This window comes from Alosa pseudoharengus, unplaced genomic scaffold, assembly GCF_046254945.1.
Source record: "Alosa pseudoharengus isolate Yale_2024_CS ecotype anadromous, Long Island Sound unplaced genomic scaffold, YU_APseudo_1.1 YU_APseudo_1.1_scf_6, whole genome shotgun sequence".
NCBI classification, from domain to species: domain Eukaryota; kingdom Metazoa; phylum Chordata; class Actinopteri; order Clupeiformes; family Clupeidae; genus Alosa; species Alosa pseudoharengus.
This window is the reverse complement of record NW_027468848.1, coordinates 13,113,029-13,133,028: the sequence shown is the minus strand read 5'-3', so window position 1 is coordinate 13,133,028 and position 20,000 is coordinate 13,113,029. Positions and strand designations below refer to the sequence as shown.

General features: G+C 45.2%; 1 protein-coding gene across 15 annotated transcripts in view; it reads left to right on the top strand.

Moving 5' to 3' along the window:
• The window catches only part of camk2b1 (calcium/calmodulin-dependent protein kinase (CaM kinase) II beta 1), an 80,283-nt gene that overhangs the window by 41,341 nt on the left and 18,942 nt on the right, over nucleotides 1-20,000 (top strand). For 5 of the 15 annotated variants that reach the window (XM_076269849.1, XM_076269846.1, XM_076269844.1 and 2 more), the window contains 6 exons: nucleotides 282-404; nucleotides 1,681-1,764; nucleotides 3,082-3,124; nucleotides 9,087-9,124; nucleotides 15,717-15,749; nucleotides 18,690-18,758. In XM_076269849.1, coding sequence (XP_076125964.1) covers nucleotides 282-404; nucleotides 1,681-1,764; nucleotides 3,082-3,124; nucleotides 9,087-9,124; nucleotides 15,717-15,749; nucleotides 18,690-18,758 — 390 coding nt within the window. The remainder of the gene's footprint in view (nucleotides 1-281; nucleotides 405-1,680; nucleotides 1,765-3,081; nucleotides 3,125-9,086; nucleotides 9,125-15,716; nucleotides 15,750-18,689; nucleotides 18,759-20,000) is intronic. The other 10 variants (XM_076269855.1, XM_076269852.1, XM_076269853.1 and 7 more) reach the window with 3 other exon arrangements.

Genomic DNA, 20,000 nt, shown 5'->3' with positions numbered 1-20,000 from the left:
GGGGTGCAGGAAAGTGGATCTACTCTGCTTGACTAATTAAAGAAAGAGAAAGAAAAAAATAAACTCTTTCAAAAATACTCACTGAATCTGAATACTCACTGAATCAGTTGCCTCAGGAACGTCTGCTCGCTCGTCGCATTCTAGAGTTGGCCAAAGGTGACGGAGACAGTTGTGAGTCGTCACATGTCCTGAAAGTGTGTGTGTGTGTGTGTGCGTGCGTGCGTGCGTGTGTGTGTGTTTGTGTGTGTGTGTGTGTGTGTGTGTGTGTGTCTGGTCTCCAGTTCCCCTCCCCTGAATGGGACACCGTCACCCCAGAGGCCAAGAACCTCATCAATCAGATGCTCACCATCAACCCTGCCAAGAGGATCACCTCCCAGGAGGCACTTAAACACCCATGGGTCTGCGTGAGTATCTCTCACAACACACACACACACACAAACAGCTCAAAGTACACACACTCTCTCTCTTACATTAACACCTGTAAACCGTCAAACACACGCGCGCACAGACACACACACACACACCTACACATATACACACACACACACACACACACACACACACACACACACACACACACACACACACACACACAAACACACAAACAGCTCAAAGTACACACACTGTCTCTCTTACATGAACACCTGTAAACCGTCAAACACACGCGCACACACACACCTACACATATACACACACACACACACACACACACACACACACACACACACACACACACACACACACATACACACACACACCTATAAACCACTGTACACAACAGACAATCCCTTACACTATGTATCCCATACACATTTATCCACACACACACACTTAAAATTCATTTTTCAAAATGGGGGCGAATTCCCCCCTTCAGTGCTTCACATAGGGAGGACTAATTCATTTTGGGAGATTAACGTTATTAGATTAACGTTATCAGACAGCGCTGTAAAATGTGTGCGGGGATTTCTCGCATTATGATGGCGAGAGTTGCGGGACTTGAATAAATCATGCACTATACCCGCAGTCCCGCGCTGAAATTTAAGCCCTGCACATATAAAATCATCTCTATCTCTGTCTATGCTGTAAGTAAGGGATAATGTATAGAATGCCGGTCATTACTGGGAAAATAAGTCCCGACAGGGCGAACCGGACACCGACACGCAGCGGAGGGGTCTTGTTCCGCCCTGAAGGGACTTGTAAGGGACTTACAAAGTGCCATTTGCTGAGAAACAAATAGTTCGAAACAACACACACAGCTGATCAACCGTCTGCTTTCACTTTTGAATGAAGTTCCAGTCCTTGCGTAGTGATATGAAATACCTGAATTAGAAGCACAAACTCCGTTGCCATTGACAGCGGTCATTATTTTTTTCAGAGGTCCTTTCCTCGGAAATAATGACCGCCAGAACTTTGGGAAATCCCATTCAAGTCAATGGAGCGTTCTGCTTGCCTTGTGAAGAGCCGTGTAATAAATGATAATAACATGCACAAAACACAGTCGCATCATGTACACGCACACACACACACACACGCACACACACACGCGCACACACACACACGCGCACACACACACACACACACACACACACACACACACACACACACACACACACACACACACATACATACTAAATCAACACACACACACATACTAAAACTTCTTCTCTGTGTGTCCTACAGCAACGGTCTACAGTGGCCTCCATGATGCACAGGCAGGAGACTGTGGAGTGCCTTAAGAAGTTCAACGCCAGAAGGAAACTTAAGGTGTGCCCAGTGTGCAGCTCAGATCCCGTCATACCGTCTGCCCCATCATGAACACCATCACCATCACTGCACCATCATGAAGACCATCACCATCACTGCACCATCATGAACACCATCACCATCACCATCACTGCACCATCATGAACACCATCACCATCACTGCACCATCATGAACACCATCACCATCACTGCACCATCATGAACACAATCACCATCACCATCACTGCACCATCATGAACACCATCACCATCACTGCACCATCATGAACACCATCACCATCACTGCACCATCATGAACACAATCACCATCACCATCACTGCACCATCACTGCACCATCATGAACACCATCTACATCACCATCACTGCACCATCATACTGTCTACACCAACATGAACACCATCACCATCACTGCACCAACATGAACACCATCACCATCACTGCACCAACATGAACACCATTTTAAACATCTGCTCATCATTAGCACCATCCCAACATCGCCACCATCTGAAACATCACATTAGCAATAATATAACCCTCATAATATATCATTAAATAATATAACCCTCATAATATATCATTAAATAATATAACCCTCATAATATATCATTAAATAATATAACCCTCATAATATATCATTAAATAATATAATCCTCATCATCGCAGTATCACAACCATCACTATGATGTTTTTTTTTCCTTTTTTTCCTTTTCCTTTGAGCCTGTGTTTGTCTGTCCTTCTCAACATCAGCTGCAGCATAAACGTCATGGCCCACATAAACCTCAGACTGGCACCACCTACATCAAGACAAATTGCATAATCATCGTCGGTTGTAGTGGTTTAGCCTGTGGCATGTCCCAGTGAGATGATGGCATTAGAGGTGTATTACAAGACAGCTGTTGCTCTGAGAGTAGGCCAAGGATTTTAAAGGAAAAATCCGGCAATTTTACACATAGATCTCCATTTCTGGGGGGTCACCGAGTACCATCGGTACGGAAAAATGAAAACAATCGTTTTTACCTAGCTAGCTCGAGTTGCTGCAGCCAACAGCTAAAGTTGTCAGGCAGCTACAGCGCTACACTCAGGGAGCAGAAACACGGGGGGGTCGTTTTTTTTTTTCATAATGACAGTGCACCTCGAGAAATGGAGATCTATGTCAAAAATCGCTGGATTTCTTCTTTTTTTTTCGGCGGCCATTTTGCTATGTGAAATTCTTCATGGACTCTCATGATAAACAACAATGCAGTGTTTAGGAAAACCCTCTGAATCCTGAGTCCTGACTCTTTATGCTCTCCTTCTCTCACTTCTCTTCTCTCTAAGGGGGCCATTCTCACTACCATGCTGGTGTCCAGGAACTTCTCTGGTAAGAGACCTCACACACACGCACACACACACACACACACACACACACACACAAGGTATACATGTTCATGTTGGCTTAGGTGTATAGCTAACCCTATTTCAGGGTAAGTCCTTTCATGTAATGGAGGAATGGGTAGAACTTATCAGAACTCAAGCATGCTTGATGAGTTCAGCCTAGAGGTTTCTTTTTTTGTATAATGTCACTGCAATGTTTGCGTTAGAGTGGTCAAATGTGTGTGTGTGTGTATGTGTGTGTGTTTCAATTTCTCTCTGAAGGTTTCTGTGTATTCCAAATGCAGCCATCTATACATGTATGTGTATTTGTTTGTGTGAGTGTGTATGAATTAGAGTGTGTGTGTGTGTGTCTGTGTTTGTGCTGAGGTAGGTTGGTCGTGTGGAGTAGGTGGTGTGTGTGTGTGTGTGTGTGTGTGTGTGTGTGTGTGTGTGTGTGTGTGTCAGGGTTTCCGTTGTCCGGTAATTACCGGACATTGGCCGGAAAAAAAATGAAATGTCCGACAAAATTAAATCTCTCCGGTCAAATTGTCCGATTGAAATTGGCTAATAATCCCGTCCCCTAACGCAATCTGAATTTGAGAATAAGCCTTAATATGTAGGCCTAAGCCTATATTATACGTCCTCTGGCTATGTTTTTAAATGAACAGGCTCTACCGTTTGAAAGTTATTAAACAACACGCATAGCCTATGCTGCATTTCAAATAGGAAGCGCACGCTTAAAACGTCCATGTTAAACAACGAACAAATGAGAGGCGGTTCAAACATGGCCAGGCCCAGGCAGACTAGCCTTAAACGTTTTTTCAGAGGCCAGACGCGATGGATGATGATAAATTGGTAACGTCTGAAGCCAGATGTCCGGTCAACTCCACCACCACCATATAAAAAGCAGAAGTGTCGGGCGTATCTGTCGGAATCAGTGGCATTGCGGGAGGTGCGGCCGCTCCAAGACACTGTCATTCTCCGTGTACATTGGACATGCAAAGTGTTCTTTACCCAAAGCATACAGTAGGTTTATGCGTTCTCTGTCTATGATCTGCAGGGTTAGGGCCTCCTCGTCGAGGAGATTGCTGGTCCGCGAATAATTTCTGGCACAATTAAACGGTATCATTGAACCGCGGCCGAAAGAAAAAGAAACTAAACATTTCCCAGAATAGGAAACATTTCTTAATTTATTGTTATCAAATAAAGAGGCATAGCATTAGGGGGTAGTGGTGTGAGCGCTCATTGTTGTGTGTGCACATCTGTGCAAGTTAAACAGTCACCAATGGAGATAACGTGGGTAGCAGCAACAAACAACGTAGGCCTAACCTTTTTAAAACAACAACGAAGCGGACTCTTGCTGTCCATGAAAAGATACTGCCTAGATCTTGTTAGGCATGTTTAAGTTAGGCTAATGAACATGTTGCATTCTATACAGATTATGTAATTCTTTAAGCTAGCCTGTCTCCAGTTTTCCTCAGTTTGACTAATTAAGAAGGGATAATAGGATATTTGACCGGCATATCATCAAAATGTCCGGAAAACGAAACCTCTGCCGGTCACTTTGACCGGCACCATTTTTTTCTAGCGGAAACTCTGGTGTGTGTGTGTGTGTGTGTGGCAGCTGTGCTAAATGATATGTGTGTGTGTGGGTGGGGTGGGGGGTCTGTGCTGCAGTGTTTGCTCTGGGTGCTGGTGAGCGTGGGTGGCGCTGCTCTTGGAGATGGATTAGCCCCCACTGCTCAACATGAATAAATAAAGCCGCTCGGCTTCAGAGAGCATTCCAGAAAACACAACCTGCTGCTGGAAGACGTGGTCGGGGTGAAGAATGATGGCATTGTTTCCGAGACATTTTGGGTGCAGTGTGTGTGTGTGTGTGTGTGTGTGTGTGTGTGTGTGTGTGTGCGTGTGTGTGTGTGTCTCCTGTCATTTTTTTACTCTCTCCCCTCCCACTAACGACTGATTCTTTCTCCACCTCTCTCTCTTTCTCCATATCCCTTATCTGTCTCCTTCTCTCCCACTCTTTCTCTCTATCTCTCTCTCCCTCTCCCCTCTCTTCCTCTCTCTCTTTCTCTCCCTCTCTCTCTCTCTCTCTCTCTCTCTCTCTCTCTCTCTCTCCTTCTCTCTCTGCCGTGACGTGGGGTGTGTGTTCTCCTCCTCTCAGTGGGTCGTCAGACCACAGCCCCTGCAGCCCTCACGGCCGCTGCTGCCGCCGTCTCCGCGGCAGCAGGCACCACTGCGGGGCTGGTGGAGCAAGGTAGCCACGGCAACTGCTGCACTACTGCTGGGCACTCTTTACTCTACCCCCTCCTGCCTCCACCCCCACCCCCTCACCCCCCGCCCCCTCCTCCACCCCCCAACCACACCTGCCTTAGCATGGGGCCTCCAAGCATGAATAACCCAATTAGCATCCCCACGTCAACCAATCAAAAGTACCCATTGACCCTCAAGCCTGCCTGTGATTGGCCGACATTGCTGTTTGTCACATTTCATTGTGTCATCACCGTTATGGACCCCCTATCATTTCACCACCCTTCACTGTTGTTTGTCTCGCTGTGGAGCAACTTGGCAGCTGAAAGGGAGCGCAAGTGACCACCTGTCCCCCCCCCCCTCCCCCCCAACCCCCGTCCCTGTTCTATCTGCCCTGGTGGTGTTCCCCGTACTCTCAGTCATTCATTTCTGTTTCTTCACATCACTTACATCCGTATCATTATATGGTTATGGTTATGGTTATGGTTATGGATTTAGCAGACGCCTTTGTCCAAAGCGACATATAAATACAAAACAACATAATAATATTTAAAAATGAACAGGGAACAGATTAAAATCTAGGTCAAATATAGTAAGGAGAATAGTTGTAGTACACAATAATATCAATTCAATCAATAGCCTAATAAAAAAAGCAATGTAAAAAAAGGGGAAAGGCAATAATAAAACAATAATGTCAATTCAATCAATAATATAAAAACAATAACATGCTAAGACTACATTAAGGAGAATATCAATAATAAACAATAATGTCAAATTAATTATTATTTTTATGATTATATCAGTCACTCCTGTCATTACTCAGTGGCTCATACATCATCTGAAGTTCATCTGTTTTGCATTTCTACATGTGGTTCCTTGTCTGTCCCATGCATTCATGTTGCGTCATTTTTATGTTCCGGAATCTTCTTTCTTCATCAGTCCATCCTTCCAGTCCATTACCCTTCTTTGCCCACCTCCCTCCACCGTCCTCTCTGCCACTTCCTCTCGTCCCTTTTCTCCATCTCCTCCTCCCCCTCCTCCTCCTCATCCCCACCCTTTTCCCCTCTCCTCCATCTCCTCCTCTTCCTCCTCCCTTGTCTCTCTCCCCACCCTTTTCCCCTCTCCTCCATCTCCTCCTCTTCCTCCTCCCTTTTCTTCCTCTCCACCATTTTCCCCTCTCCTCCATCTCCTCCTCTTCCTCTTCCTCATCCTCCTCCTCCTCCCTCTCCTCCATCTCCTCCTCTTCCTCCTCCTCTTCCTCATCCTCCTCCTCCTCCCTCTCCTCCATCTCCTCCTCTTCCTCCTCCTCTTCTTCCTCCTCCTCCTTCTCCTCCTCCTCCCTCTCCTCCCTGTCGCTCTATTGAGTGTGGCTCTCCCGAGGATGACCCTTTCCCAGAGCTCCTGACTCCTGTCTGCTGTTCTGAGGACGGACCCCACGGCACGCTTGCCTTCTGTTTGTTTGTGAATGCTGCATGTGGCTCTCTGAGCTAGTGCATGTAGCTCTAACAGGGAACGCCGGTGGAGTCTCCTGCATGGTGGATGCTTTAACTTAACACTCTTTTTTTGTTCTCTTTGTCTTTTTTTTGTTTTTTTGAAAGGCAAAGGCAATGGGGTTCAACACGCATGAGTAGCCTTTAGAATCCTGTAAAGGGGGCGATTTCAGAGTAAGATCCTAGATCAGACTTGTCATCCAACCCAAGGGAGGTCTCCTTTATGTACAGAAGACTTTTAAAATGCTTTCAGTTGTGCAGAAACTATTATTGCAAGTTGCTTTGCATTTGCAGACAGAAAAAAACAGGGTTTTTTTTAGCTAAAAGTTTAACAAATTGTAGTGCTCTTAGCTAAGATAAGCAAGATAAAGACACAACAAAAGCAACAATGAAATGGAAAAATAAATATCCGAAGCCCATGGCTAAATGAGAGAGAGAGAAAGAGAGCATTTTGCACCCCTCTCTATGGAACACACATGTATGCTTTGTTTATTTCTGGCAGGCAGCAGCCCTCATGAGCTGCAGTCAAACATTCATAGTTAACACACACACTCTCTCTCTCTCTCTCTCTCTCTCTCTCTCCCACTCTCTTTCTCTCTCTCTCTCTCTCTCTCTCTCTGTTAGCTCTACTCTGCTCCCCTCCTGCCGCTACACCTTCTGCATGCTCTCACCACAGCCACTGCAAGAGCATGGCAAGAGCACACACACAACCACCCACACACACACACACACACACACACACACACAACCACACACACACACACACACACACACACACAACCACACACACACACACACACACACAAACACGCACACACACACACACACACACACACACACACACAACCACACACACACACACACACACACACACACACACACACAACCACACACACACACACAAACAAACACACACACACACACACACAACCACACACACACACACACACACACACAACCACACACACACACACAGTAGGAGACAACCCAGTATGCCAAATTATTATATTTGAATGTATTTTGCGTGCTACACGTACACTAATACATTTATGTAGTCACATATAGAGAAGAGAGTTTTTTAGACGTACATTTACTAGTAAAACTTAGGCCTGTTCTGAACCCCTGAGCCTTGTCAAATGTGATTTCCTATGCAGGAGATTGTTATTGAACTCTAAAGTCTAGTTGACCTTTGAACTTTGACCTCCTAATGTCTTCCTTTCCCACCTCTCTTTGCTTCTGTAATTGTGGCAAGGTAAGGAGACCCCCATCACTTTGAGGTTAATGCTGCTTGAATACTGTTGATACTGTTAGGATTTACAGTATATGCTAACCTTTTTGGCACCTCGACATGATTTGTTGATCTGTATTATGTGGTGAGAACTGTGATCTGATCTCAAGTAACCTGATTGATTGGCAACGTGGTCTATCCTGTCAGCCTGATAGTGTTGCGTGTTTGGGTCATTCAACAAAAAAAAAAAAAGATCAAAAAATGCGTGTGTGTGTAAGTGAGGTCATGAGTTGGTGTTTCGTGAACATACTAGTTAGAGGGATAACATAACCAATCCTAGCAGTGGAGAGGAGAGGTGTGTCTGTTTTGATAAGTGAGTGTGTGAGAGAGTTGAGAATGGGAGAGAGGGCTGGGATGTGAGAGACTGTGTGTGTGTGTGTGTGTGTGTATTTGTGGATGGAAGTTAAGTATAGAGGAGGAATTACACTACAGTGTGTGAAAAATGACATTTGACGCTAGAATCTACCGCCATGTACCATGTACCAACAGTACATGGCCATGATAACTGTGTGTAAGGTCTCCTGGAGAACAGTGCCATTTCGGCTCTGGATTCTGTAAAACGCCTAGAGCCTGGAGACTATTTCAGTCCTTTTGGTGCTTTGTAAATAAATTGGAATTGAATTGAATTAAAGCATGCTTTTGTGTACTCTTATCTAAGACCAACCCTCTCTTCCTCCTCGTCCGCCTCTTTGCTCTACCTTCCTACAGGGATCATCTCGACACAATCTATGCAATTCTGTGTATTTAAAGTGTTCTAAAGGCCTCATTGCACTGAATATCAGTGATTTGAATTGTATTATTTTGAATATCACTAGTCTTTTCATCCACAGGTAGATGCCATTCTCTCACATCTATCTCTTTCTCTCTCTATCTATCTCTCTCTCTCTCTCTCTTTCAATCATTTACCCAATGGAATAACATTTTTTTCTTTCTATTTACAGCAGCCAAGAGTTTGCTAAACAAAAAGGCTGATGTCAAGGTAAGACTACCTGTTCGTTGACCCCATGAACTTTGACCTTTCAACTAGGAAATACACACATAGCTTGTACATTTCTGTTTTCCATCTTCTCTCAAGTTTGTTCATGTTCTCTCCCTCTTGCTCTTTCTCTCGTTGTCTTTTGCTCCTCCTGATGTTCTTCTGTTACATGTGTGTGTGTGCGTGTCTGCGTGCGTGCGTGTGTGTTTGTGTGCGTGTGTGTGCGCCTACGTGTGGATGTGCGTGAGTGTATCTGTGTTCTAAGAAGGCTGTGTGAGGTCGCTGGTAGCAATGTCCCTCTCATGTTCGGCACCATATTAATTATATATTAATCTTGCATCATTAACCTCCTCACACAAACGCTTCTCTTTCCTCTCTGGGAAGATTGTAAAAATAGACTCCTGAGCTCCAAATCGCTTAAATCATTTAACAGCCAGCAGAGAGTCACAGTCACCCACAGAGACACAGACACAGTCAAATGGAGTCACACACTTATCATCACACACACAGAGAGAGACAAAGTAAAGGCTTTTACACACTGAAAAAAATACGACCCTGACGTTGTGTCAATCATGTTTGTACTATGAATCATTGGTTTGTCAAAAAAGTTTTTGGAACAGGTTAGATTTTCTGTGTTTTTTGCACCCTTATAGTGTCAATGGAATGAGGTTTCTTATTGCGTCATTTTGTGTTTGACAGGCTGAAAAAGGACACGTAAAATTAGACACTGACACAGTCTCTGACACCGACACAGTCTCAGATACAGACACAGAAACAGACATAGGGCTCTATCTTGCACTCCAGCGCAATTGACTTTGTATACTCACGCTTTTGTCTTTCCTATTTTGCAGTCAGTGCATATTGGAATTTTCCCTCCACAGGTATATGTGCGCCCACGGGGGCGTTTCAGCGAAAAGAGGGGGCGTGTTCAGGCACAAACGGTCCCTGTTGATATTTTGCAGTTTCAGAAAACTATTCCGCCACAGACCAGGAACCTCCTGGTCTAAAGTCAGTGGCGCAAATTCAGATGCTATTTTAAGGGCGCATGCTTGGCCACAGGCCTGCAGGAATGAATGCTATGCACACCGATCTACAGACACCCTCTGCACAGATGGAAACATTCAAAGCCTTGATAATATTTGTCCGTTTCCCGGTTTTGTTCGTGCATTGGTCAACTAAAAATTTAGTAGCCTATATAGTACATCTACATGCAATATCTTTACAACAACAACGCCTAATTACGACCTATTAATTTATAATAAAGTTACCTTTAGTTTTGTTCCAATTTACCGTTGTGTATGGCTTTAAACATTGTGTGCGCTTTAACATCAGCCTATAAGCATTATTCCAGCTGTGCTAAGGTTTTGACAAGCACCACAATTTTGCCTACCTTGTTGTAGCCCATCTGAAATAACTCCAAGCTTTGCTATGTTCCCTCCATCCTTTCGTTGTTTTCAAAAAACATTTTATATCCATGATGGCCTTGAAGTCTTGAGTTTGTGAATTCGCTTAAATAAGCTTATTATGTGCTGTTAACCAGCAACCATAGACAGTAAAAGAAAGCAGCAAGTAGCCTTGGCTACAATTTCTGTAGTTGCTGCGTCCATTAATTGTTATTCTCTCTCCTGCTCAAACAAAAGTTGTGCGTGCATTAAGTTGATGATAACGTGTTTACAAACTCTACTTTACATAAAATATTGTAAATAGCCTACTGTCATGCAGTTAATGGGATACTGTGCAGAGTTGGAAAGTTAGGTCAACTTGGAAACTGTTTCTCATTGTTGAGTTGCCTGATGGTAAGGTACAGCTGTAGCTTACACCTGCATGAGCGCTTGGGCGCCTGTGTTGCGCAATGCACTTTGCTCCTCTCATCTATACGACGCAGTTCCCATTTCTCCAAACCATACATAATTACAAGGACAAATATTGCTACACGAGGGAAATCAGTGTGGTGTCCGATGTGAAAAAATAGGTATAAATCTAGCGTACACATTTCCACGAATCACGGATGTGTTGATGACATAAATTAGGAAATATTAGAGGACTTAGTGAGACGTGATGTTGAACTGCATGGCGATGCCATTTAACCCAAATGCCCCAGTAGCAGCACGGGAGAGGAGAGTTTATCTGACAGATCTGCATTGTCTATAGTGAGGTAATGTTAGATTACATTGCAAAAATATCACCATGTATTCATAACCTCGTGATTCAGTGAGAGTGATCCCAAAACATCAGAAAGTGACATATCTGTATTACATTTTGTCAAGAGTTAAAATCAATAGCAAACTGTTCCCAACTGACTATAGCGCTGTGAACCGTTCCAGGCTGCGCCTGGCAAATCCGCCATCATAATAGCAATCCGCTATGGAACAAGCATGCCTGTTGTTAAAGGGAATGTTAGATGACGCTCTGATTGGTTTATTGCATGTTACGCCCAAACCACACCCATGTGTCAATTGCGCTAGAGTGCAAGATAGAGCCCATAGTCTCAGACACTGACACTGACACAGTCTCTGACACCGACACCGACACTGACACAGTCTCAGACACAGACACAGTTTCAGACACTGACACAGACACAGTCTCAGATACAGTCACAGAAACAGACACAGTCTCAGACACTGACACTGACACAGACACAGACTCTCAGACACAGTCTGAGATACAGAAATATTTACAGACACAGTCTCAGTCACACATTTACAGACACTGACACAGACACAGTCTCAGACACAGACACAGACACAGTCTCAGACACAGACACAGACACAGTCTCAGATACAGACATATTTACAGATTATTTTTTTCCCTCAGAAGTGAGATGAGAGCTCTGTCACTCGCTCTCCAAATGGGTTTCTGCGTCTTTGAGTCGTTCGGCACTTGAGCGCAACCGGCCCGATTAAAATAGAACAATTGCTTTCTCTTAAAGCTCAGCCTCCTTCAGCAGCCCTGAGCCTTACTCATCTCCCAACACAGCCTCCGTCCTCTCAGATCAGACATACTTCCAGCAGAGAGACGGAGAGAGAGAGAGGGGGGGGGGGATGAGAGAGGGGGGGATGAGAGAGCGGGGGGAGAATGAGAGAGACGGGGAGAGAGAGAGAGAGGGGGGGGGGATGAGAGAGAGAGGGAAAGAGAGAGAATGAGAGAGTGGGGGGGGAGAATGAGAGAGAATGAGAGGGGGGGGATGAGAGAGCGGGGGGGAGAATGAGAGAGAGAGGGAGAGAGAGAATGAGAGCGGGGGGGAGAATGAGAGAGAGGGAGAGAGAGAGAATGAGAGGGGGGATGAGAGAGTGGGGGGGAGAATGAGAGAGAGAGGGAGAGAGAGAGAATGAGAGAGCGGGGGGAGAATGAGAGAGAGAGGGAGAGAGAGAGAATGAGAGGGGGGGGGGTGCTGAAGAGAGGCAGAGATGCTGCATTGCGTGCCTCTGCCAAATGCAGAGAAATTGGACGTGACAGTTTTATTTTAGATTTGCCTTTCCTGAGTGCCTTGCATCAGTGTACACACGTGCTCTGTAGTTCCACCAGGGGCGAGCTCACTTGGAAGTGTGTGTGTGTGTGTGTGTGTGTGTGTGTGTGTGTGTGTGTGTGTTTTTGTTTGTGTGTGTGTGCTTGTGCTGGGCATGCTTGTGTGTGTGAGGTGAGTGCACAAGTGTGTGTGTGTGTGAGAGTAAGAGAGAGAGAGTAGAGTGTATGTGTGTGTGTGTGTGTTTAGTCAGTTTCCTAACTCTCTCTTCTTTTCCTGTTCCTTTCATGCCATCTGTCTCATTTTTTTCTTTCTTGATCTTTCTGCCACACCATACACACACACACACACATACTCGCTCACTCTCTCACACATACACACATACACACACACACACACTTCTTTGTTTGGTTTGTGTGTTTGTGTGTGTTTGTTATTTATTTATTTATTTATTTATTTAGTTAGTTTGTGTTTAGAAATAAATGCAGTATTTGCATGTATGCACATGTATGTTGTGTTGTTATATATTAGTTTTTGTATATATTAGCGTTTGTTTGTTCACACCTTGAGAGTGAGGATGCAGTGTAGCGTAAATGAGTATTGGTGCATTGTGTGTGTGAGGAAAGGAGAGAGTATAATGCATGTGTGTCTGTTTGTGTGTTTGTGTGCGTGGGTATATGTGGTGGTGTGTGTATGTGGTGGTGTGTGTATGTTTATGTGCGTAGGTGTGCGTGTGTATGTGTGCTTGTGGGTGTATGTGGTGGTGTATGTTTGTGTGCGTGGGTGTATGTGGTGGTGTGTGTGCGTGTGTTTGTATGTGTGTGTGCGTGTATGTGCGTGCCTGCGAGCATATATATGTGTGTGTGCGTGTGTGTATGTTTGTGTGTGTGTGTGTGTTTGTATGTGTGTGTGTGTGTGTGCGTGCCAGCGTGCATATATGTATGTGTGTGCATGTGTGTGTGCTGGCCGGTGTGAGGGACTTCAGAAGGGAATGTGGCTGCGGCTCCAGGAATAGCTGTGAGCCTGAACCCTGGAAACTCTGAGCCACAAATAGCTGCGTGCTGCACCCTCCTCATCGCCTAGCAACAGGCTCCCCTGCATGCTCCCATAGCCATATTGAGGATATGATTTCTCCCTCTACACAATCCCTCCCTCTCCCTCTCTCTCTCTCTCTCTCTCTGTCTCTCCTTCTTTACCCTCCTCTTCTGTGCTCCTGTCTAACTTTGTGTAAGACATGTATTCATTTTTAACTGCAGCCAAATGCTTCCTCCCTTCACTCATCGCCTGTCTGCTGCTGAAAGCATGTTTCAAAACTGGATGTCACTAATTGTTAAAGTGCCACTGGAACACAATGTGAAGAGGAACACACCATGACACCGTAGCACTCCGCGCTAGCGACAGAACAGCTAAATCACTTCTTGCACCCATTGAAATATGACTGTGGGCTTCGGCTCTTCATTTGTCCAAGGTCTTTTTGTAGTCTTTCTATTGGCTGATTAGTGTGACTCCACTCCAGGATGATGTTGCACATGCTCAGTATGGCACTTTCTGAGCTAGAAGGGGACAAGGGAAGTGCAGACCTCTGCTAATACCACATGCCGAATTTTGCAATGTCAATAAAAGTAAAACTAATTTTGCCAAGCACTTTTTCAGGTGTTCTCTTGAGAACTCACCTTTTGACACACATTTAGAAACACTGTCTCTCTCGATCACACACACACACACACACACACACACACACACACACACCACACACATACATTTAGAAACACTGTCTCTCTCAATCACACACACACACACACACACACACACAAACACACATTCACACACTCAGTAACCCTATCTCTCTTTATTACACACTTGCTCATTTTGTGAAGTTAAAGACAGAGGGCCAGATGTACGTACATTTGCGAACGTAGCGTTATCAGCACCATGGACAACAACAGATAGCGAACGCTGTAATACGTGGTATTTATCTGCGCCTTCTCCGCCCCCTACCACAATTTACGAATGTCCACAACTGAACGGCATAGCCTACATACAAGCGCAGTTGAATAGAGTTAACTGATGACAACATTAAAAAGAATCAAACGTTTAGCGATCATGAAATAATACAATACATGATGAGATGTCAACAAGCAGGGAGATAATGAAGATCAGTAGTTCTACTCAAACTACTTGTGCACGTAGGCTATTGAAGATTGGTCAAATCTAGCAAGTAGCAAAGTTTAAGTGGATGACCTGAAAGTGAAAGTAAGACATTCGAAAGGCTAGCGAAAGTTAAGGTTGCTTTCAATATAGTACAAGTATAAGTATATATACTTTTTTGATCCCGTGAGGGAAATTTGGTCTCTGCATTTTAACCCAATCAGTGAATTAGTGAAACTAACTGCACTGCACACAGTGAGGTGAAGCACACACTAATCCCGGCGCAGTGAGCTGCCTGCTTCAACGGCGGCGCTCAGGGAGCAGTGAGGGGTTAGGTGCCTTGCTCAAGGGCACTTCAGCCGCGGCCCACTGGTCGGGGCTCGAACCGGTAACCCTCCGGTTACAAGTCCAGAGTGCTAACCAGTGGGCCACGGCTGCCCTAAAAGACGCAGTGGTGCCCTAAATAGCGATTCTGTTGTCTTTGAAAGGTTCTCTTATTGACGCATTTAACCGCAATTTGGATTAACATCTGCTTTTACAAGGCGGAGATATTTAGGCGCAGAATAGACGTGTGTTTTCACGGGCAGTTTTTGTACATACCGTGGAATACATAATTAGGTGCTCTTTACACTTCCCCTCCCATCTCTTTACAGTAAACGCCCACTCTTCCCTTGACCCTCCCATGAATGCATATGCATGACACGGAAAAGCGCAATTTGCCATTTTCAGCTCCCTCGACAGGCAGTCTGCGCTTTTACTTCAGTGCGGCCTGTTTGTACATACCTCGCCATGATTTTACACGCACGTTGCGAAACTAATACGCCTGAAGTGGATGCAAAAGCGTTAGTACATCTGGCCCTTAGAGCCTTAGTTGTGCATATTTATTTTTTTGGTTCACCTCCCGCTCTCCATCTCTCTCTCCTCCACGACCCCCGATCCCCATGACGCATTCATCCATCCATCCATCCTCCTGTGGGCGAGCAGAAAAGGAAGTCCAGCGCCACTGTCCAGTACATGGTGAGCTTCCAGTGTCCTGATCTCCGCTTTGCACTCTGTCCTCCTCTCTTCCCTGAAGCTGTCAGGCCCTGTTCCGGCCCTGTTCCGGCCCTGTTCCGCCTCTGTTCTGCCCTTGTTCTGCCCCTGTTCCGGCCCTTGTTTTGCCCCTGTTCCTGCCCTCTTCTTGCCCCGTGCTGGTGCAGATCCAGCCCACATCTCGGTCGGATCTGTTCAGAGATCAGCTGCTAACTGGGTTGCCTCTGGCTTTCTTCTTCTCGATCGCCTCTCTCTTTCTCGCTCAGCAGCATTAGTTTCCTCCGCAGTCTCCTCTTCTTCTTCTTCTCCTTCTTCTTCTCCTTCTTCTTCTTCTGCAGCCTTAGTCTCGTGCAAGAGCATTCCTCCTGTTCTTTCTCTGCTTCCTTTCCTGCCCTTCGGCTTTCATCTTCAAGAGGACTTTCCTCCCTTGCTTCTGGAGAATCCTACACACACACACACACACACACACACACACACACACACACACACACACATATACATATATATTTGCAGTTTTCTTTTCCTTGCTGTCTGCTGCAGCTGGAATGGTTGTGTGTGCACACATGATAATGTACTGCACTCAGTGGACTCTAGTAGTGGAAACCTCTTTGGATTCATCTTTATGAGTCAGACAGAGGTTTGGCTTAACTGCTTGAACCAGTTAGGGCTTGACCCCATCAGGGTTTGTGGCTGGGGGACATGCCAGGACAAGTATGTATGTGTGTTTGGGTGTGTGTGTGTGGGTGTGTGTGTGGGGGGGGGTGTTTGTGTGTGTGTGTGGGGGGGGGGTGTTTGGGTGGGTGTGGGGGGGGTGGTGTTTGGGTGTGTGTGTGGGGGGGGTGTTTGGGTGGGTGTGTGTACTCACAGAGTGACCGTCTGTCTGATCACCCTACTGACTCGCTACGCTCTCATGGCCCCAACAAGCTGTCTGCTGGGTCTAATGAGCACATGCACGGGCTAAGTGCTCTGGGCTTTTTACAAATGTGTGTGTGTGTGTGTATGTATAGTGGTGTGTGTATGTGTATGTGTATGTGTATGTGTATGTGTATGTGTAGTGAGTGTGTGAACGTGTGTGTGTATGTGGTGTGTGTGTGTGTATGTGGTGTGTGTGTATGTTTGTATGTATGTTTGTGTGTATGTGTGTTTGTGTGTGGCTGAAAGTGACCTGTGACCTTGTGCTACATACTCATACCCACACCCATAGATCTGCATTTATTTTTTGATCGCTGATGGTTGGAGTAGCGTTGCTTTGGTCCCCCTGTGTAATCTCATTTTATCTGCCAAAGCTGTCATTTCACTGAGTCTGTAGGGCTGTACTGTTTATTATGTAATCTGTACATGTGCGTATGGACATATGTGCTTTTATGTGTGCTTTGCTTGAATGTATTGCAGCAGATCTTTGGCAAAGACCGACCACTGATAGCACACGGATACTTGTGCTACCGTTTCTATATAAACACATGTAGATATTTATTATTTTCTTATGATATCTTCTTAATTTTGTTAATTTTTCAGCTATGTTTTTTTTTTCATTTACATGACATTATCTAAATACAATATTTTTCCTTATAAATTAGAGTTATATAAAGAAGTGTATTCTACATTTGCAGCTGCCAATTCTTATTCCAGTTGTAGTGAAAACAGGGCCAAAGGTGACACCTTTTACGTTGTTTAGCACAACAAGTATGCAAATCAACAGCAGTTATGGATTTCGTACACTGATATTATGGATGTCGTCTGTACCCTAACAACCACCCAAAAACAACCCCCACCCCCAACACACAAACACACACACAAACACACACACAAACACACACACACACTCAACACAAAGTCAACATCCCAAACTAGCCATTAGTGGTCACGGTTGACTTGCTCATCATAATGTTCTCTGAATGATGTCCATCCCTAATGATATATTTTTTTCTAGTCATTAGACAGCAGCTCTGGCCGAGGCAGACTTGTCCAGTCTTGTCCAGTCTAGTCCAGCGCAGTACTGTAGATGGCAAAAGCCTGCCAGCCTGCCCGCCCTCCTGTCTCTGAGTGTTCTTAAAGCAACACCAAAGAGTTTTTTGTACCTTAAAATATTGTTTCCAAAATCGTTTCAGTGGTTCATCAACTCGTAACAGGGTGAACGGCACTTCTGCATTCACTTCGCGGCCCTCTATCGGCTATAACCGCACTATGCAAGTTTGCCAGATCGGGTAGCAGATCTGTAGTCCGATGGAATGAGACATAAGAAACTACAAATTTGACTTGCTTCTGATGTCGCAATACATCGTACTTTCATAAAATCATACAACCTACTCCACCTTGTCTGTGGACCTCGTTATTTCCAAAGCCAGTGCTGGATAAACAAATAGCGTGCGTGCGACAGGAAAAGTGCTTTGGTGTTGCTTTAAAGTGCTTGCTCTCTGTTCGACCTGAACTCTGCGTCAGTCACACAGGCCCACAGTGCTGTGGCATAACGAGCCTAATCGGCACTAATGAACCCTTTACAAGCCTCATTGACGAGGGGGGAGCGTGTTTAGTGGATGATGTAGCAGCAGTGATGTGGTCACTTTGCCCTTGCCTTGCCTGCCTCGCCTGTATTTGACAGAATGCTTTAAACCTCTCATCAGAATTAGATATGTGAAGCGTTTTTTTTTTTTTTTTTTTTTTTGTCCTTTTGGGTTGTTTGTGTGTGTGTGTGTCTGTGTGTATGAGAGAGAGAATATGAAAGTGTGTGAGAGACAAGACAGGAGAGAAATAGTATTAATGTGTGTGTGTGTGTGTGTGTTTGTGTGTGTGTATGCATGTGTTCACACACACACGAGACAGTTTGAGTTGATGTCTTTTCTCGTGTGTTATTGTTACTTCTCCCTCTCCTGCACCTGAATAACCCCTGCACCTCTTTAACACTGTGTTATTTCCCCTCCTGCACAGCCCCAGTCAAACAGCACGAAAAACAGCATAGTCACCAGCCCCAAAGGAAACCTTCCTTCTCCTGCTCTGGTATTTATCCTCTCCTCCCTTCCTCACCCACATGCCCTCCTCCTCCTCCTCCTCTCTCTAATCCCTCTATCATTTCTCCTCTTCCTCGTTCCTGTGCTCCTGTCCATCCGCTATCTGTCTTGGTGGCGCAGTCCATCCTGTGGTCCAAGGGGGTTTTCAGCCAGTTGTTCGTAGCCCCCTGCTGGTCCGTGAAGGCATAATTGGTGGCGCTTGACCATGCATTTATTTGAACTGTAGTTTCAGTGTGTGTGGAATCACTTTTTTATTGTTTTTATTCAGTAGTGGCCCATATCCCTCTGCCCCTTCTCCTCCTCCTTCTCATTACTGTCTTCCTCCTGTCATCCATTCTGTCGTGGTGCCACAGTTCACTGTCCGTCCAGTTGAGACCATTCTTAAGCAGCTGTGCTAAGCCATGTGTCAGTCCCTAGTCTGCAGTGGGGGTGGGCATTTGGTTGGTTTTCTCTGCTGTGTGATCCTACAGATGAGACGTTAAAGGTCCTGACTCACTGAGGTCACTAAAGGAGGAGAAGTCTACACAAGTCAACTACAGAATGTTTTGCAGACTTCTGTCAAATGGACGCGAAAGGTCCAATTTGGGGGGGGGGGGGTAATTTGATTGTTAATTTAATTAACAATTTGAGATTAACACTCACATGACCACCACAGTTTACCTCGAATGGCACTGAAACACGCACACAGTTAATGGAAAGTTCATTTAGGGAAACAAACCAAGCCATTGGTGATTAATTTAATAGTTCACAACTGATTGATTAAATGATTAAATGTTGCTGCCCTTCATTCAACTCAGTTTTGTTCAGTGACCCATGAAACGATTCATTGTGTGTGACTTGTAATGACTGTATAGTGCCTATATAATCACTTCCATAATGGGTCCCAGAGGTCTGTACAGCTCACTGTATCCTTGATGAGTGTGTATGTAAAATAGTACAACCTCTGCTCTCTTAATAATGTTTCTTGTTCACTGGTGACTCATGTTAGGATAGATGGGTGCTGAATAAGGCTTATTATCAGGTTAGCTGGGAGAGAGGCTGAAAATAACCTCGCACAGTGCCGGAGTGATCTCCCACCAGCCTGTACTCCTCAGGGTGATTTCACTCGTGTGTGTGTGTGCGTGCATGTGTGCGTGCATGTGTGCGTGCGGGTGTGTGTGTGTGTGTGTGTGTGCGTGCGTGCGGGTGTGTGTGCGTGCGTGCGTGTGTGTGTGCGGGTGTGTGTGGGTGT